This window comes from Camelus dromedarius, chromosome 2, assembly GCF_036321535.1.
Source record: "Camelus dromedarius isolate mCamDro1 chromosome 2, mCamDro1.pat, whole genome shotgun sequence".
Taxonomy (NCBI): domain Eukaryota; kingdom Metazoa; phylum Chordata; class Mammalia; order Artiodactyla; family Camelidae; genus Camelus; species Camelus dromedarius.
Genome location: NC_087437.1, coordinates 34,861,045 through 34,877,838, shown reverse-complemented (window position 1 = coordinate 34,877,838; position 16,794 = coordinate 34,861,045). Strand labels below are relative to the sequence as shown.

General features: G+C 39.9%; 1 protein-coding gene across 1 annotated transcript in view; it reads right to left on the bottom strand.

Annotated features, from left to right (window-relative positions):
- PPM1L (protein phosphatase, Mg2+/Mn2+ dependent 1L) overlaps window positions 1-16,794 on the bottom strand; it is a 261,472-nt gene that overhangs the window by 69,059 nt on the left and 175,619 nt on the right. The window contains exon 2 of the mRNA XM_010976350.3: window positions 14,570-14,744. Within this exon, the coding sequence (XP_010974652.2) occupies window positions 14,570-14,744 (175 nt within the window). The remainder of the gene's footprint in view (window positions 1-14,569; window positions 14,745-16,794) is intronic.

Sequence of the window (16,794 nt, the reverse complement as noted above, 5' to 3'; positions counted from 1 at the left end):
AACAGGCAACTATTTTTAGACAGTCTCATTTTCTTTGGTGGCTCTGGAATACTGATTTCCCCCACAGAGGAAGGCTTACAAGGAAGTACAGTCAACCAAAGAGGCTTGAAGTTACTGACATTACAAGAAAAGGGGAAAATTAACCCACCTAATTATACTCTTGAGCTTCCTGCATTTTATTTGCAAATGTAATTACACCAGGCCCATAATACTTTCAGGTATGCTTTTAAAATACACATAGGCCGGCAGACAAGTAGGCAAATTTGGCTGTGTTTACTTCTTTCTATTTATGTGGGCCAATACTTTTTGCAAGCTGAACCTTGGGTGCAAAAATTGAGCACATTTCTAATTCCGTGAGGGCTTCTTCATTTTGCCTCATTCCTTAATCTCATATTGAATTTCCTCCTAGATCAAAAAGCAATTTGAAAAGAATGGTAGGTTAAAAATAAGAGTTTTCTTGTGGGGAGGGTATAGCTCAGTGGTAGAGCACATGCTTAGCATACATGAGGTCCTGGGTTCAAGCCCCAGTACCTCCATTAAGAAAAAAAAAAAAAAGAAAATACAGAAAAGAAAAGTTTTCTCAAAAATAATGTTTTTCTCAAAACATTTGTTAAAAATTTAGCCATAAAGAACCAGTCCCCAGGAAGTGAGGGGTAAGTTACTTGTTAGATCTATCCACATTCTTCTTCCACAAAGTCTGACAAAATGAGGGACTCGCTTGTTTACTGCTGTTTTCTTTAGGAACAAAGAACCTGAGGTGGGGATTTGGTAGAAAAGTAGATCACAAATAAGGGAAATTATGATATAAAAAGTGGAATAGACAGACAAGATACTCAGTGACGTCCTCATTTCTGCTTCTTTACTTTTTCTTTTTTCTTTTTTTTACACAATAAAAGAGATAACCAAGAAGCCATAAAGAACAGGAAACTTCTTTTCTTACTGAAATAACAGCTGGGTCAAATAAGAAAATTCATCTAGTTATTCTACTCATCCATATAAAAATTAAAAAGAGAACAAGTCTTCTGAATTTTTATATAAAAATTAAAAATGTAATAAATTTTAGAACATAGCCAGTCAAAGGAAAGAAATAGAAAAATAAGGTGAGGGGTGGGGTAAGGAACTGTTGAAGGATGAGAGAGAGAGATGGGGAGACAGAGACTATTACCATCAAGGCAATGCCTTAATTTGGAAGCATTTAGATACCGCTGTGAAAACTAACCTGCAATTTCACAACTGTTGAGGTACGTGGGTGCTATTGTCTGAATGTTCGTGTCCCCTCACAAATTCTCATGTTGAAATTCTAATGCCCCATGTGATGGTCTTATGAGGTAGGGCTTTGGGGAGGTTATCAGAGCCCTCATACATGGGATTAGTGCTCATATAAAAGAGACCTGAGAAAGCGCCAAAGCCCTTCTACCCTGTGAGGACACAAGAAGTCAGAAGTCTGTGACCCAGAAGAGGGCCCTCACCTGACCATGAAGGCACCCTGACCTTGGACTTTCAGCCTTTAAAACTGTGAGAAATAAATTTCTGTTGTTTATAAACCACCCAGTTTATGGTACAGATCTTTCTTGACTTATGATGGGGTTATACCTCCAGATAAATCCACCGTAAATGCAAAATATCATTAAGTAAAAAATGCACTGAATTCATCTACCTAACATCATCGCTTAGCCTTGCTACATGCTCAGGACACTTACATTCACCTATAGTTGGGCAAAATCACCTAACACAAAGCCTATTTTGTAATAAAGTGTTGAATATCTCATGTAATTTACTGAATACTGTACTGAAAGTACAAAACAGAATGGCAGTGTATCGGCTGTTCACCCTTGGGACTGCATGGCTGACAGGGAGCTGTGACGCGATGCCCTAACCCAGCATCACGAGAGAACCCCACTGCATACTGCTAGCCCAGGAAAAGATCAAACCTCAAAATACAAAATATGTATCATTTTTGCACCATCATAAAGTTGAAAAATTGTAAGTCAAACCATCATAAGCTGGGGACTATCTATGTTTTGTTATAGCAGCCTGAACAGACTAAGACACTGGGCACTGTGTTAAGATGCTCCAGAAGGAAATATCTGCCTGAATTCAAGGAGTCAGAAATGATAATCAAAATATTTAACAACTGACACAATGAGGGCATTGCCACTGGTTCAAATAAAATGAAGCTGCAGGTGTGGAAAAGGATGCTGGGTCCAAGCATCCTGAGGCCATCTGGTGCTGGTGCAGGGTGGAACACTCCAGCTTTGGATTTAAGGGAAGCAGAACGTAGGTTATAAGAGGAAGGAAATGAGATCAGGAAATGAGAGGAAGAGATGATGACACTAGAGAGGAGATGGAGGTGCTGGCAGTCAGAGTAGACATTTTTTCAGTGCAGACTGGTAGCCAATCCCTACTGGTCGCCACCTCCTGGTATTCATACTCCTGTGTAGTCCCCTCTGGCAATGACTTAGTGTTGGTCGGTGTAACCAATAGTGTATGGTAGAAATTATGGTATCTCACTTTCGATATTACGTAATACAAGACTGTAAGCTTCCGTCTTGGGTTCTCCTTTGCTCTCTCTCCTAGGTCACGTACACCAAAGGAAGACATGGAGCAAACCATCTTGTGGAGATGCCCATGTGGAAAGGGAAGGAAGCCTCTTGCCAAGAGCCACGTGAGTAAGCCTGGACACAGTACTTCCAGCCTATCTTCAAAGACTACCACCCTAGCAGACAGCTTGACTGCAGCCCCACGAGAGAACCAACCAGCATTCTGGACCCTCAGAAGCTTGTGAGATGAGTTACTAAGTAATTTGTTACCCAACAAGAGATAACGCACAGCATTAGAAAAAGTAAAGACAAACAAATATATAAGAACATGGTACAAATACACTAAAATCAAGGAACTGCTTTTCCATCCGGGACAGGGCAATGAAGGAAGGGGAGCTTGATGGAGCCAGTATTTTGTTGGTTTCTGTTGGGTTCTGGGTAAGAAGTTAATTTATGCAAAGTGCATGATAGTTAATCCTTTCTACCATAAAAGAAATTGGAAAAACACTCCTATATACCAAGCTAAGTATATGCCAAGTTAAGTTACAACAAAAATCATAAGAGACCATCGCCATTAGAGCATTCACCAAATGTCCACCATTTCCCATACACTATCTTCAATCCTTATAAAAAGTCCCACGTAAGGTACAGCATAAGGGATTATCATGGAGCCAGTTTGGCTTCAAAGACTAGGTAGTCTCTTTCCACTATACTACACTTCCTCGCGCACGAAAAAAAAAGAATCAGTAGAGGTTTGGCTGCAGGTCAGGAAAAAGAGAATCTGACTAAAAGGCCAAGTAAAGCAGCAAGTCACACACCTTGTAAGACACAGGAAGACCAAGCCGAGGTTAAGTACAGGGTCACAATCTGCTGAGTCCCCAACTGCTCGCTGCCCAGGAATCCTGGCCTCTTTCAGGTGAGCTTTTGGTTGGTTCACTGGTTTTTGCAATAAGGCCAGCCCACCCTGGACTCTGGGATCAGCTCTGGCTCAGGGCATGAAGACTACCAAGAACCCGATGGCGGGCGCCCTGAGCCCAGCTGCCCACTGGCACAGGACTGAGTTGGCCTCACTCCTGACCTTCTCTGACCTCGGCACTGCAGGTCCATGACAGCTGACCTTGTCGCTGAGTTCCTTTCTCGACGTATTCCAGGGATACACATAACTTAGAGGTAAAAAGCTTTATTGAAAACCAGAAGACTGGCTTTCTGCCTTATTATATTTCCACTTCCGGCACTGAAGATAAGGGGAGATGTACTTGGAAGGTTTTGGTTCATTTTATTTATTTTTTTGTAAATTTTTAAAAACAGAAAATACACGGACAAAGTTAAAAAGTCAAATAAGACAATAAGCGGATTCAGTGAAAAAACTGTCTCCTCCCCCAGTTTCTCCTCTCCAGAGTAACCACTGCTGGGGTCACCTATGGAAGGCAACTCTTTTTTACACATGAATAACTGGCTCCTACTGTGCCACTCAGGTTGAAGGGCCCAGGTGCATGAATTCATTAGTTATAAAAATGAGGATTAGTCTGTTGTTTTGGTTTGAGCTGGAAAGCTGCCACCTCTCAAGTCAAACAAAACACCCTCTCCTTTTCTGACACATGTCTTCTACTATAGGTACCATTTTTCTATAAAAATTTTTGAACAGTCTCTGCATTGCATGGCCACATACTATACAGAAACTTTGAAAAGCATGAACATTCATGCTTTTAGAGATGGTTATCATGCATAAAATGGCTGTAAGATGAACTTGGAGGTATTTCCTGCAAAGTTGGTTTAAAACCTCATTTATTGTGCTTGTATGACATATCTCCTGTGTAGCATTTCACACTCTTCGTCCCACCACCAGTACAGTGACCAGCTCAGCCCAGATGCAGCCTTGGCCTGAACCCTTTATCAGTTGCTCCCTTCCCTGGAGCTTCCCTGATGCCAAGGCGTGGGATGCCCACATGGCCCACTCAGCACACTCAGGCATCCATAAATCAGAAGTGCGGGGAAGCTAATGCCTGTGGAGTGACCCTTGACAACCAAGGAGATGAGACTGGATGCTAAATGCTTCCCCCTTCACCTCTTGGCAGGTGGTTCTGGGACGCTGCTCACACGCTCCCTCAGGCAGGGTAAGCGGCAGCGGCAGTCAGCGGAGGCCAGCTCCACAAAATGCTCTCACGGTAGCTTTCCCTGTGTCTCTTTCTCCTTCCCTCCTGGGTCACTCCCAGTGCCCCTCACTCCTGCCTCTTGGGGTTGAGTCCTAAATTAACTATCTGCAATCAAGCCCTTTACTTCAGGCTCTGCTTTGGGGGAACTCAAGCTGAGAAAATGTTGCTCAAAGTCCAGAGTACAAGGTATGTAGAGAAGAAGTCTCCATAAACCTTAGTATTAGAAGAGAAGTTGTCTCCATTGAAAAGTGGTTTCATTTTGTCTGTTCTTTATGGTTAATGCATTTATTTTCCTTCCCTTTTCTTGGCTTTGATGTTCTGCTTTTATTTTAACATTATTATAGTAAGCGTGGCAAATCGAACTTTCAGGACCCAAGTAGGATATAAATAATAAACTCACAATTTGTGTTACCTCCTTGAATGAGAATGACTGAGATCAGAGGAAGAGAAAGCCCTGACTCAGGTAAGGAAGAAGCCAGTTACGATGTCACATTGCAGCAGGCCTTAGAAGACAGATTTATAGAGTCAATTGTCAAGATAATAGTCAAGATTAGCAATAAATTCAAAGGGAAAAGACCTCTAACTTAACTGTCCTTCCCCATTTCTTAGACTCTCAGCACCTGCCAGAACCTACACACAGTAAATGTTTGTGTGCAATGAACAGTTTGTCTTACTGATTTCTCTGTGGTTGATGTACCGTTCCCCTGGACTGACTACAGAACTACAAGATCACATTCAGGTGCCTGTTGACAGTATATACTGTAGAAACTCTTCATCAAACCAGCCACATCTGAGATGGCTACAGAGCCTTGAGACGAGGACATTAACTACAGAAAGAAACACAAAGAGAACACCTCTGGGCACTAGAAGGTGGCTGAAACACAGTGTCTTTCAGGATGCAATATACCAGATGAAACTCCGGAGTGCCTACTAGTTCACAATGATCGAACTTAACATTCTTGCAAAATGACGTTAAACAGCAGTCCAGCCGCCTGTGATTACAGATCTTCCGTGTCTGAAAGTCAGCCAGAGGAGGCACTCTGCTCACGTCTCACTGCTATAAACAGTCACAGTACATTGGAAATTCCGGCACTTTAAAAACTATTCTATTTTCCCCTGCAGACTGCAGGTCTTACCATCAACTTGGATCTCATTAAAATTTAGACAAGCATTCCAACAAGGTCTACAGAAACTTGGTTACAAAATTCCAATAGTACAGAAAGGAAGAGATACAGATGGCATTGACATCCTGTCTCTCGCTGGCCCACGCAGTCTAAATTGTGACCACCTGGTACAAGTATTCTTTGAAGTGTACACATTTTCTCTAGGCCTTGTAATCAAATACTACTTTAGAGCAGGTAGTAACATTACTTCCCTTACGGCAATGACAACTTGGTTAGAAAGATAAACACAGCTCCAGTCAAATGTTTTCATCACCAGAGGCAGCATGTCCTGCTTCTAAATCTCAGCATTAGCCTGTGGTTGCCAGTATTCTCAGCAAAGTTCTTTAAAATTAAAAATTTTATTTGCCCACTGCAAAACTTAGATCAATGTCTTCTCAGAGCGCATATGAGGGCTTCTGTTAAAAAGGTAAGATGAGGGAGGAGGGTATAGCTCAGCGGTAGAGCCCATGCTTAGCATGGATGAGGTCCTGGGTTCAATCCTAACACTTCCATTAAAATATAAAAACATAAATAAATAACCTAATTACCCCCTCAAACCCAAATAAATAAATAAAAATAATTTTTTTTAAAAAAAGGCTTAAGTTGGGAAATGTGACTTTTAAAAAAATAACTCCCCATCATATTACTTCTATAAAATTCAGCCTAAATTATCATTTTGGGGGGGAGGATTTCATAAGAAAACAAGCAGTGCTGATAACACAGTAATATAAGCTAATTAATGTAAACTAAAATGAGTTGGAGAACGACACTTAGAATGTGGAGGACAATGCCATAGCAGAGGGTAAGAAGCGGTCTATACAGCCAGTTACAGAGTGGAGGAGAAATACACAATAAGGCTGCCTTTAGTCATGCAACTGACGTCAGAGTTCAAGATGAACAGTTCAAGAGATTTACAGGTTCACTTATGATTTTCTGATTTATTTAAGAACTCTTTCTCAATCCCAAACCTAATTCCTTCATTTACCTGTTCAGCGTCCTCTAAACACTCATTCCACCAATTCCTCGGTCCTCTAGTTATCTGTTCACACGCACACACACACACCTGGAGTGAAGGGCCACGTGGTGATCTGGGTATTCCCAGTGGCGGGCACCCAGGGACTCAGTCAGTGTTTATAAAGTGAGTAAATGAATGAACCAATGATTGCTAAGTCAACTGGAGACAGAATCACACATTGTTAAAGCTGGAAGAGACTTAAGAAAATATCTAATTCAATGTCCCTTTTTACAGTCAATGAAACCAAGCAGAGAGAGGTGTAATGTCTCGTCACAGCCACGGAAACGGACCCCATGGCTGGTGAATGGCATGTCTGGGTACTCTGGAACAGCCACGGAGGATAATTTTCTAGTTTATAGATGGCAAAGTCACTTTAGTTACTACTCCCCCACCCACTTACCTTTTGGCTCTTTAAATCCATGATACAAAGGGAGAAATATAAAAATTGTAACTGAAGTTCAAAGCAGCTTGGTTTAAAAGATTGGTATTACTGGCTAGAAAGAAGTGCTCCGTTTATAAGTGGATGCTGACAACCTGTGTTAATCCCGGGCTCCCACTGACATATGACTAGTAATTGGCTGCATTACAGAAATCTTCACTACGGTTTCATTAATCACACCACCATTCTCATCTTTTCACAGACAAGAAACAGACCTCCAAATTCACGGATTCTATACGGTGACATAAACTGAACATAAAAGAGAGAGGCCATGCTGAAAATATTAAAATGTTATGAGAACGGTAACCATGGCACATCCGCTCAGTAGGATACTATGCAGCCATTACAAATTACTTTTATGAGTAGCTTGTAAGAGCACTGAGAACTATGATGTGTCAATGTTAAATAAAAAAATAGGCATAAGAAAGAGAAAGAAAAATACCATATGATATCACTCATATGTGGAATCTTAAAAAAAAAGAAAAGAAAAAAGAGGATACTACGTACTCATCTACAAAACAGAAACAGACTTGCAGACATAGTAAACAATGGTTACTGGGGGAAAGAGGGTGGGAAGGGATAAATTTGGGAGTTTGAGATTTGCAAATGGTAGCCACTATATAAAAAAAACAAAAAATAATTGTCTTCTGTATATTACAGGGAAGTATATTCAATACCTTACAATAAACTTTAATGAAAAAGAATATGAAAATAAGTATGTGTGTGTGTATGTATGACTGGGACATTGTGCTGTACACCAGAAACTGACACATTGTAACTGACTATACTTCAATTTAAAAAAAAAAGGAAAGAAAAAGTAAGCATAAAAATTGGGCACAAATTATTAAAACCCAGCAGAGAAAAATGACTAGAAGTACACATACTGGAGATGGTGGTTATGTAGCATTAGGAATTATCTTTTTCTTTTCTAGTTTTTCCATATTTTAAAAATGTTCTAAAATGTATTTCTGTTATTCTCATAATGGAGAAATAAAACAGATTTAATTTTTTACAGAAATTCAGAAGTTGATGTTAGTGGTTGGTCAACCAATATTAAATTTCCCATCATATCTTTGTAAATTTCCCTGTTTTTCTCTTCCTTCCAAATCCTGAGAGAAAGCCTCTGGCTAGAACATCTTTTGAGCCTAGAAATAGGGCCCTGATAGAAGATAAAAAGTAAGAAAACCTAAAGCTACCTCCTCCCTTAGGACCTGCTTGAGAAACACACTGAGTAATTCAGTGTATTTGTTAAAGTGAAGAACTTCCTGCAAAGGCCTTTTACTGCATTTTTCATATTCTCAGAAAACCTGAAGGAGCCCTAAATAATTCACACTCTCTTTCCTGGGTTTGGTTTCTTGATGTGTGTTCAATTTTTTTCCTCCATGACAGTAAATGGCTTTCCTTTTGAGATCACCAATTACTCTGACACTAATGGCTCAATTAAATCATAGGTGTAACTTTTAGGTACCATCTATATTAAGAAGAATAAAATAAGCTCAATAGGAGGTAACCCTCCAGCTACTTCCTAAACTGCTTACAGCACATTTCCCGCCCTTTTTAAAAGCTATTTCTCCAAAAAGTACATTATAGTACTTGGTGTGTCTTCACAGAGGCAGCTTTGCTTGGGCTCAGCTCTCAGGAATGTCTAATGTAGAGCTGTGTCAGGCAATCACAAAGCAAAGGCTGACAAATTAATGCTGCCCCTTTTTCCTCACCTCCTTTGGGAAAGTTGTACATGACTGCCTGCCCCTTGTAAATGGATCTGCAGGCCCCCAGCTTTAACTGATGCCCAAATGGATGCATTAAACAGCTGGCTGAGTTGCCCCTTCCCCTCTTCTCCGCTTGCTGGTCCACTTTCTACTTGTAAGTGCTCTTTTAGTAATTTTTTTTTTGTTTTGGTATTTTGTGGGGGGTGGTGGTGGTAATTAGACTTATTTATCTATTTTTTTAATGGAGGTACTGGGATTGAACCCAGGACCTTGTGCATGCTAAGCACGTGCTCTACCACTGATCTATACCCTCCCCCTCTAAGTGCTCTTTCTACGTGGTAGAAACACATACTCATTGGAAAGCTGTTGGGGTTTCTAGTAAACTGTAAGAACAAATAAAACCTTTGCTGGTCTTAGGTTTAACTCTAAGGAGATCTAAGAAGCAAGAGGTAACTGTCTCAAGGCCTGAAGCACGACACTTCTGCTGGACAGTCCACCCACTTACAGGGAGACTCGGCTCCTCCCAAAGGGAGAAGGAGGCACTGTTAATTCCCACTGCCCATGCCGTAGGGTTCTTGAGTGTGCAACAGAGTGCCAACCTCAACCCAGTGAGCTTGTTCTCCTCACAACTCCCTCAGACACAAGGCATCACATACTGCTTTATCCTTAACAAGGGAGTATGCAGGTCATTTGTTCACGCCCAAATTTAAAAAAATTATAAACAATTTGAAACATAAATAATACACAAGCGTAAAGGTAAATAATGTGAGGAAGGACTCCCTCTCCTGCTAGTTCGATCCTTCACCTTTTCCCACTAGGACACATGATGAATATTTAGGTTAATGATACTCTCTGAGACAGCATGAAGTACTATTTTGATCTCTTCAAATCATGCAGCTGCTTTCCCTGGAAGCTTCTCTGTGCTAAAGCCCAATCTACTGAACTGTGTATGAACTTGTTCTTCAATTCAAATAAAAACATTAATAGAGCAAATGCAAATCATATCTTACTTCCTCCTCTAGATTGTGTTCAGCTTTAATTAAGGCTAATAAAAATATCTAGGTGATCTTATTGAGGACCCCTGAATGATGGCTCAGGAGCTTTCCTTCCAAAATCTAGTTTTGCTTCACTCATACAGTCTCACTCCCCAACCCACCAACAAATGTATGTCCAGATACACCCATGTGCAGATGCCAGAACGCTAAGCGATGGTCTTCTTTTAGTCAGATAAACAATATATACAATATATTATAAACAACACACGGGCTGCCTGAGGAGAAAGGAGAAAGAGACAGAGCAAGCAAAAGGTTTGAGAAGAAGCCACATGCAACCTTGCACAAACCACAGCTACCCGAGTTTTCACTGTCAAGAGACCAGAATTATAGTTATAGAAATGGAAAGTATCTATGAGGTCCTGCTCAAGCCTTTGATGGACAGCAAAATGGGCTTCAGGGAGGTTTGGTGACTTCCTCAAGATTGCATATCTGGTTGGCAGCAGAACTAGGAATAAAATCTGAGTCTTTTGGCTCCAAGACCTCTTTTAGTTATAGCACAAAGCATCTTTATTTTTATAATAGTCAAAACTTAAAAATAAACCATTTGGATGAAAACCTTTCAAACCAGTTTATGTAACTTTTTATATACAGAATATAATTAACACTATTGAACCATTTTTTTGTGTGAATGAAGGTCACCATTATGAAGATCGATAATGTCAACTCTGTAATACAGGGTCTGTGAATGCATTCACAGGGGATAGGACAACTGCTTTTTATGGACTTCTGTAGATTTTCTCTTTGCTCTTATTCCTTGCTACTCTCAGATGCTCTAAGTATCATCCCCTTTCCCTGCCTTCTAATTCTTCACTCATGTTTTCTGAAGTCTGTTCTCTAGAGTATTATGAAATGCAGACAAATGTACGTATTCATCGCAGTATTATTCATAACAGCAAAAACAAAACCAAACATAATTGCCAACGTAGGAAATGTTTGGTGAGTAGTACTTTCAAAGAATAGAATATAATGCAGCCATTAAAATTATCTTCACATGAAGAAGTTTTAATAAAATGAGGAAGTGCTTAGGTAATAATGTTAAGTGAAAAAAGCAGGATATAAAACTGCAAGATATCAACTACATCTCAGAAATGCTTGGAGTGAAAGGAATATACCAAAATGTTTACAATGGTAGGATAATAGAGAATTATTCTTCTCTTACTATACCATTCTACTTATTTCTATGTATTTCTGCAATGAAAGTATAATACTCAAATTCAGAAAAAGAATTTTAAAAAAGAAAATGTCACATAGGAAAATATAACCTAATTGGTCAGAACTATATTTAAAATATATATATATATATATAGGTCCTGGGTGAGAAACTATAGCCTCTGCAACATGGTATGGTTGTTCATGTCTTTTGCTTCCTTCCCATTCTCTGCCGGATTTCAGATATGTCAGGTTGCTGGACAGATGAACTGTGAATGAGCAGAGCATTAAGATATGTATGTATTTAAAGGGGAACAGAGGACACTGAGAGGGAAAGACAGAAAGAAAAGAGGGAGAAAAGATTTTGAGCCAATGCTTTCAGAAAAGCATCTAAGAATTTTTTCATTAATTGGTTTTTAGAAGTTTAGAAATCACAGATGGTGGTAACTGTCATTAAGTCACTCAGGCTGATTTATCAGTGGATAAGCATTAAAGACAAATTAACCTCTCTAGAGACCAGGGTATCATCTAATTAACAATTAACCACTTCCTAAACCTGGGAGAACTGAATTGAGAATGCAAAGAAGTAAAAACTGGGGTAGCAGGGGAAGAAGCTAAGCAGTTCGAAGCACATGAGTGTCTCAATGGAGATGTTTATATCTGAAGGTATTGGATACTATTACCAATTTTCTAACCTGATTCCTTTGTATTATGACGAAATATTTTTCTGTTAAGTAGCAATGACTTTTCATATTTTCTCCTAATTTTTCTGAATGAAATCATTCATATATAGATAGTGGAGGAGGAGGCAGTGACCATTTGATTTTACAACACACAGTGACATTCATTTATTCATCCGTACACACAACCCCCCTGAACATGTCACCTCATGCAGGAATGACCAAGGGCAAGCTGAGCCTGGAGCGGGTACTATAACAAACAGATGCTGCTTGGCTTCTCAAAGCCTCTGAAGATCATTTTAAAAACTTCGCCTCTGCGTTCCCAAACACTACATGTCAGAAAAAACTCTAATTGTACTTTAAGGTGGTCTGAGCCATGGACGAGATCCAAATCTGTTCTCACTCACCATTGGTGGCATTTACAATATGATTTCAAAGGACTTTCCCAACATGACATAATTTATTATCATAATAACCCCCTGAGATGTTATTAGCCCAACTTTATACATGAAGAAAGAGAGGCTCTAAGCATTAATCACACCAGTACTGAGCTAGAGGAAAGGCTGGGAATTTAGATCCTCTAAGTTTCAATCCTGTAGTTACTTCCACTGCTTCATGCCACAGAGTTTATTGATAGATTAATTCCATGCCAAAGTATTTGGCCTAAGGGTCATGTACCAGTGGACCTCTGTAGATTAATCTTGCTCAACAGCTGTGCAGGTGAATGGAAAATTATCCCTGCAGAAGGAAACGCTGAGTGGTGGGAGGCTGCAGCTGATGGTAATTCCCACCTTGGTGTCTGCTTAGGCCCCTTTATCACATAAACTGCACCTCTCTCCTCCTCACAAATCCACATTCATCGCTTGTCCTTCGGGTGTAAGCAAATGCCCTCCCTTAAAGAATTCCATTCACAACTTGAGCCACTTCCACTATTCCTTGGCTCCACATCCCCTCAGCTTAACTTGAATAGCTTATGGATATTCCAGAGTGTACTTATTCCCAGATCCTTGGGAAGTTTTCTCCAGGAGTCACGTATCTATGTTTGAGCTCCCAGCTAGGCTTCACTAAGATCTCTTTTCTCTGTCTCAGAATCCTCCCCACCTTTTCTCTACTCTTTCCTCTTTCTTCCACTGCCTAGTATATTGCTATGCATTCAACAAATGCCTACTGAGTGAGTAAGAACCTGCATTGAAAGCCCAGCTTGATTAGTAATTAGGAGGTTGGAGTCCCAGGTTTATAACCAAGTAACTGTGTTAATGCAGGCAAGTCTGTGGGTCTCAGTTTTCACATTATAACATGGTTATGGGGACAGGAAGTGGTGGACTATTTGAGCTCTAGGCTCTCTGAGATGCTATAAATATTTAAATATTATTTTGATTGGGCCGATCACAGCCTTACTTTATTTCACTAAGGATGAGAAAGGAGATAAATGAGAATTTCAAAGAGAAGAATGTTAAAAACAAGACAAATACAGAGACCAAATACCTCAACACCCAACAGGCAGATGAAAGTCAATATATGTGAAAAAACTGATAAAGCAAAGGAGAATCAGAGAGAGAAGAGGTGTCCTGGGCAAGGCTAGAAATGTGGCTCCTGCCAGGAGGGATGTAAGGGGGTCAGAGGGCAGCATGTAAGTGGGGACAGCTTAATAACTAGAAAACTGCATTAGTGGTTGGGCATGGGTGGCCTTTTTTAAATTTGCTATTCTGTTTGCTATTCAAGCTTGAAATCAAATGTTAAGAATGTCAGTGTCGAGACCATTTATATCATGAAGAAAATAAGATGCATAATAGCAACTTCCTTGTAGAAATAAAAACAGAAGTTCCTGTTATTAAAATAGGGATTAATACTACCAACATTTGACCATTGGAAACGTATCTTCCCAACTTTTTCCTCCTTTTTTTTTTTTTTTTTTTGTTGTGGGGGGTGGGAAGATGACAATTTTAATCAGGGTACATTTCCCAAGTAAGTTTAATTTTACTAAAGATTTTAATAATTCAAGTAATACTGCACCAGTTTCATTAAAATTAGGTTTTAGCTCACAGGTCATGTAATAGATAAAAACGATGTCATGAGGAGGTCTATCTATGCCTTCCCTAAGCAGCTCCCTCAGACAGGATGAACTTTTGGATGGCAGTGAACTGAAGTGTCCAGTGTGGTGTTAGGGGCTAGCATTCATCTGAGGAGCTAAAGGAAAAGAAAGCCAAGTTCAGCTGGAAATTTTAAGAAAAAGAATGGGACCTCTTTAGAAAAAAATCTCTGAAATTAAAAAATAATACTTGAAGCAAGTAACAGTTCTTAGATTATCGGATATAAAAGTTTTCAGCTGATATCCAAACCTGAAGTGACACGTTAAAAGATTAAATCAATAGGAGCATATGCTTGAGAAAAGGCCAGAAAAAATTCCATCTAACAATGAGCAAAAAATTTAAAAGGGATTTGATTTTTAAGAGCCATTATTAGACATCTCCTGTCAAAATCTTTGATAACAAAACTACAGAGAAGAAACTTACTGTTAATCCATGTTATATAACTTAGAATCTAGTTTGCCCTTTATCTTCTACCAAAGAAAAGGGTCTAAATTTGACCCAAATCTAAACAGAAATTTCTGCAGGGAGTAAAAAATTATGTCTGTGTGTGTGCATGTGTATTAAAGACGAACATACCTGCTTCATCATAGGATACCGTCAATTTTTCTAGCATTTCTCGGTCAATGGATAGAATCTGCTGTTCAAGGATGGTCTGGTAAGACAGTACACTATTTTCTTTGTCTTTCTCGTAGTCTTGAAGATGCTGTTTAAGGGCCTCTGGGAGTCGAGATTTTACATATTCAGCTGCTGTCTGCAGATAAAAGAAGTAGAGAACCCTATTAGTATTTCTCACCTTGGGCTTTTCCCTGCCCCTCAGGTGCTGTAGTAAGAACTCAAAGCATCGTGGATCCACACCTTTAGACGAGCATGCCCTTGTCACTGCTATTTGTAGACCCCACTCTACCAAGTAAGGGGGGATCTTCAAATACGTAGAATCACAGGCCTCTGAGGGTTTTCTACCAGGTTTAAAAGGTATAAGAGATGATGGATTGGCACTCATGGAGTTAGAACTCAGCATTTCAACTATTCCACTGAACCTGGAAGGCCCTGTGATGGTCATCTTGCTGGATATAAATCTGGTTCATCCTTGTCTAGAATGCAGAAGCTAGTAATTGTCTCAGCAGCAAGTGCTCCTGTGCTGTGGCATCCGCACCTCTGCTTTGTTGTTCTCGGCTCATTAATGCTTATGCAGGAACTCTCTGAAGTGAATAAAAAGGAAAGCCCTCCACTAGGGCTGATGATGGGATAGTGGGAGAAACAGAAAACAAAGAAATCTAAGACAATGATGCCCCTTAACCTGAAAAAAGAACTGTTCACCACTCAAGTGTTCATCCCTTGTCTTGGCCTTTATATATATTATTCTGAACTTTTTTTCCCCTCCGCTTCTACACTATCTGCACAATGTACTCCCCACTAGTAACATCTGAAATTAAATGCAGTGACTTTCAACCAGGTAAGCATGCCTCCCTTGGAGGCAGAAAGGAAGGAAGGCATCTGTACTTTGAAAAAGGCCTTGCCAAAGATTCTGGTACATTATTCTGGTAAACTAGGGCCATGGCACTCTCCTCCCTTCCAGTTGAGAATCCCAGAGAACTAGAACTTTAAGGGACAAATTAAGTGATAGAGAGGAATGTATGACTCAGGGGAATCGAAATTCTTAAAAAAGCATATCTCTTGAGAATGCCAAGAGTCTGGCACCTCCCTGCAGTGCAGTCCTGCCTCATATGTATAGGGTCTAAAGTTGACAACATAAATGTAGCATACATGTATCATTTAAAATTATACTCACAATCACTAGAAAACTGACAGAAGAAAACTGTTAAACAGGACTGTCTCTGGGATGTGGGCCTAGAATAAGGCAAAGACACATCTACATAGCGCAATATTAAAAAAAAAATTCCTGTAATTTAAAATATTATCTTAAAAATGTTATTTTTTCTAACCTTCATAGTTTTCCTTCTAAATGTTAGCACAATTTAGGATGAAAAGAAACTTGCCAGGACAATGACCACCGACTTTTCAGGAAAACTCGACTGGGAAGTGGTGGGAGTTTCTGTCTTCAGAGCAACCAAGTAAAGCACACAACACTTTTAATTTCCAGATTTATATTTAGATCCCCTAAGTAGGCTGCTGATGAAATTACAGCTTAAAAATATCACCAAACACGATTCATTTTCTCTGCCAGCCAGCCAGTGCAGAACAAATAAAGTTATTCCATAAAAGTAAATGGACTCAGCACATTAGCACAACATATTTAATTCTAGAGTTTAATAACAATTTTCTCCTGACAATGGAAAATGCAGAGACACACTGCCAAATAACTATTTTAAAACTCATACTACCTCACTATTCAGTGTAACATCTGTCTAATTTTTTTCCTTGGAAATATCTCTGAGGTACAGGGAGCAATTCCACAATGCACATTTTACAAATATTGGTGTTCTCTGTATGACTGAAAGCATACCACACATTTCCTTCTCATTGTGTCCACTGATTTACTCTTCTAATTAAAATCATAATGTAGGTCTTTGAGTAGAGACTATATCCTTTACTATATTGGAGTTAAATTTTGGCATTTCATTTCTAGAACAATAACTGCACGTACAGTCAGCCCCCTGTATCTGCGGATTCCACTCTGTGGGTTCAGCCACCTGCAGACTGAAAATACCCAGAAAGAAACCCTGCCCACCCGTCCAGGCAGGCGCCCTCAGCCAGCACCAGATGGCCCCCGCCTTGCCAGTCCAGTCAGCACCCCTGTCAGGCAATGGCATCCCTGTGAAGCGACTCCTGCCCCAGCGGCC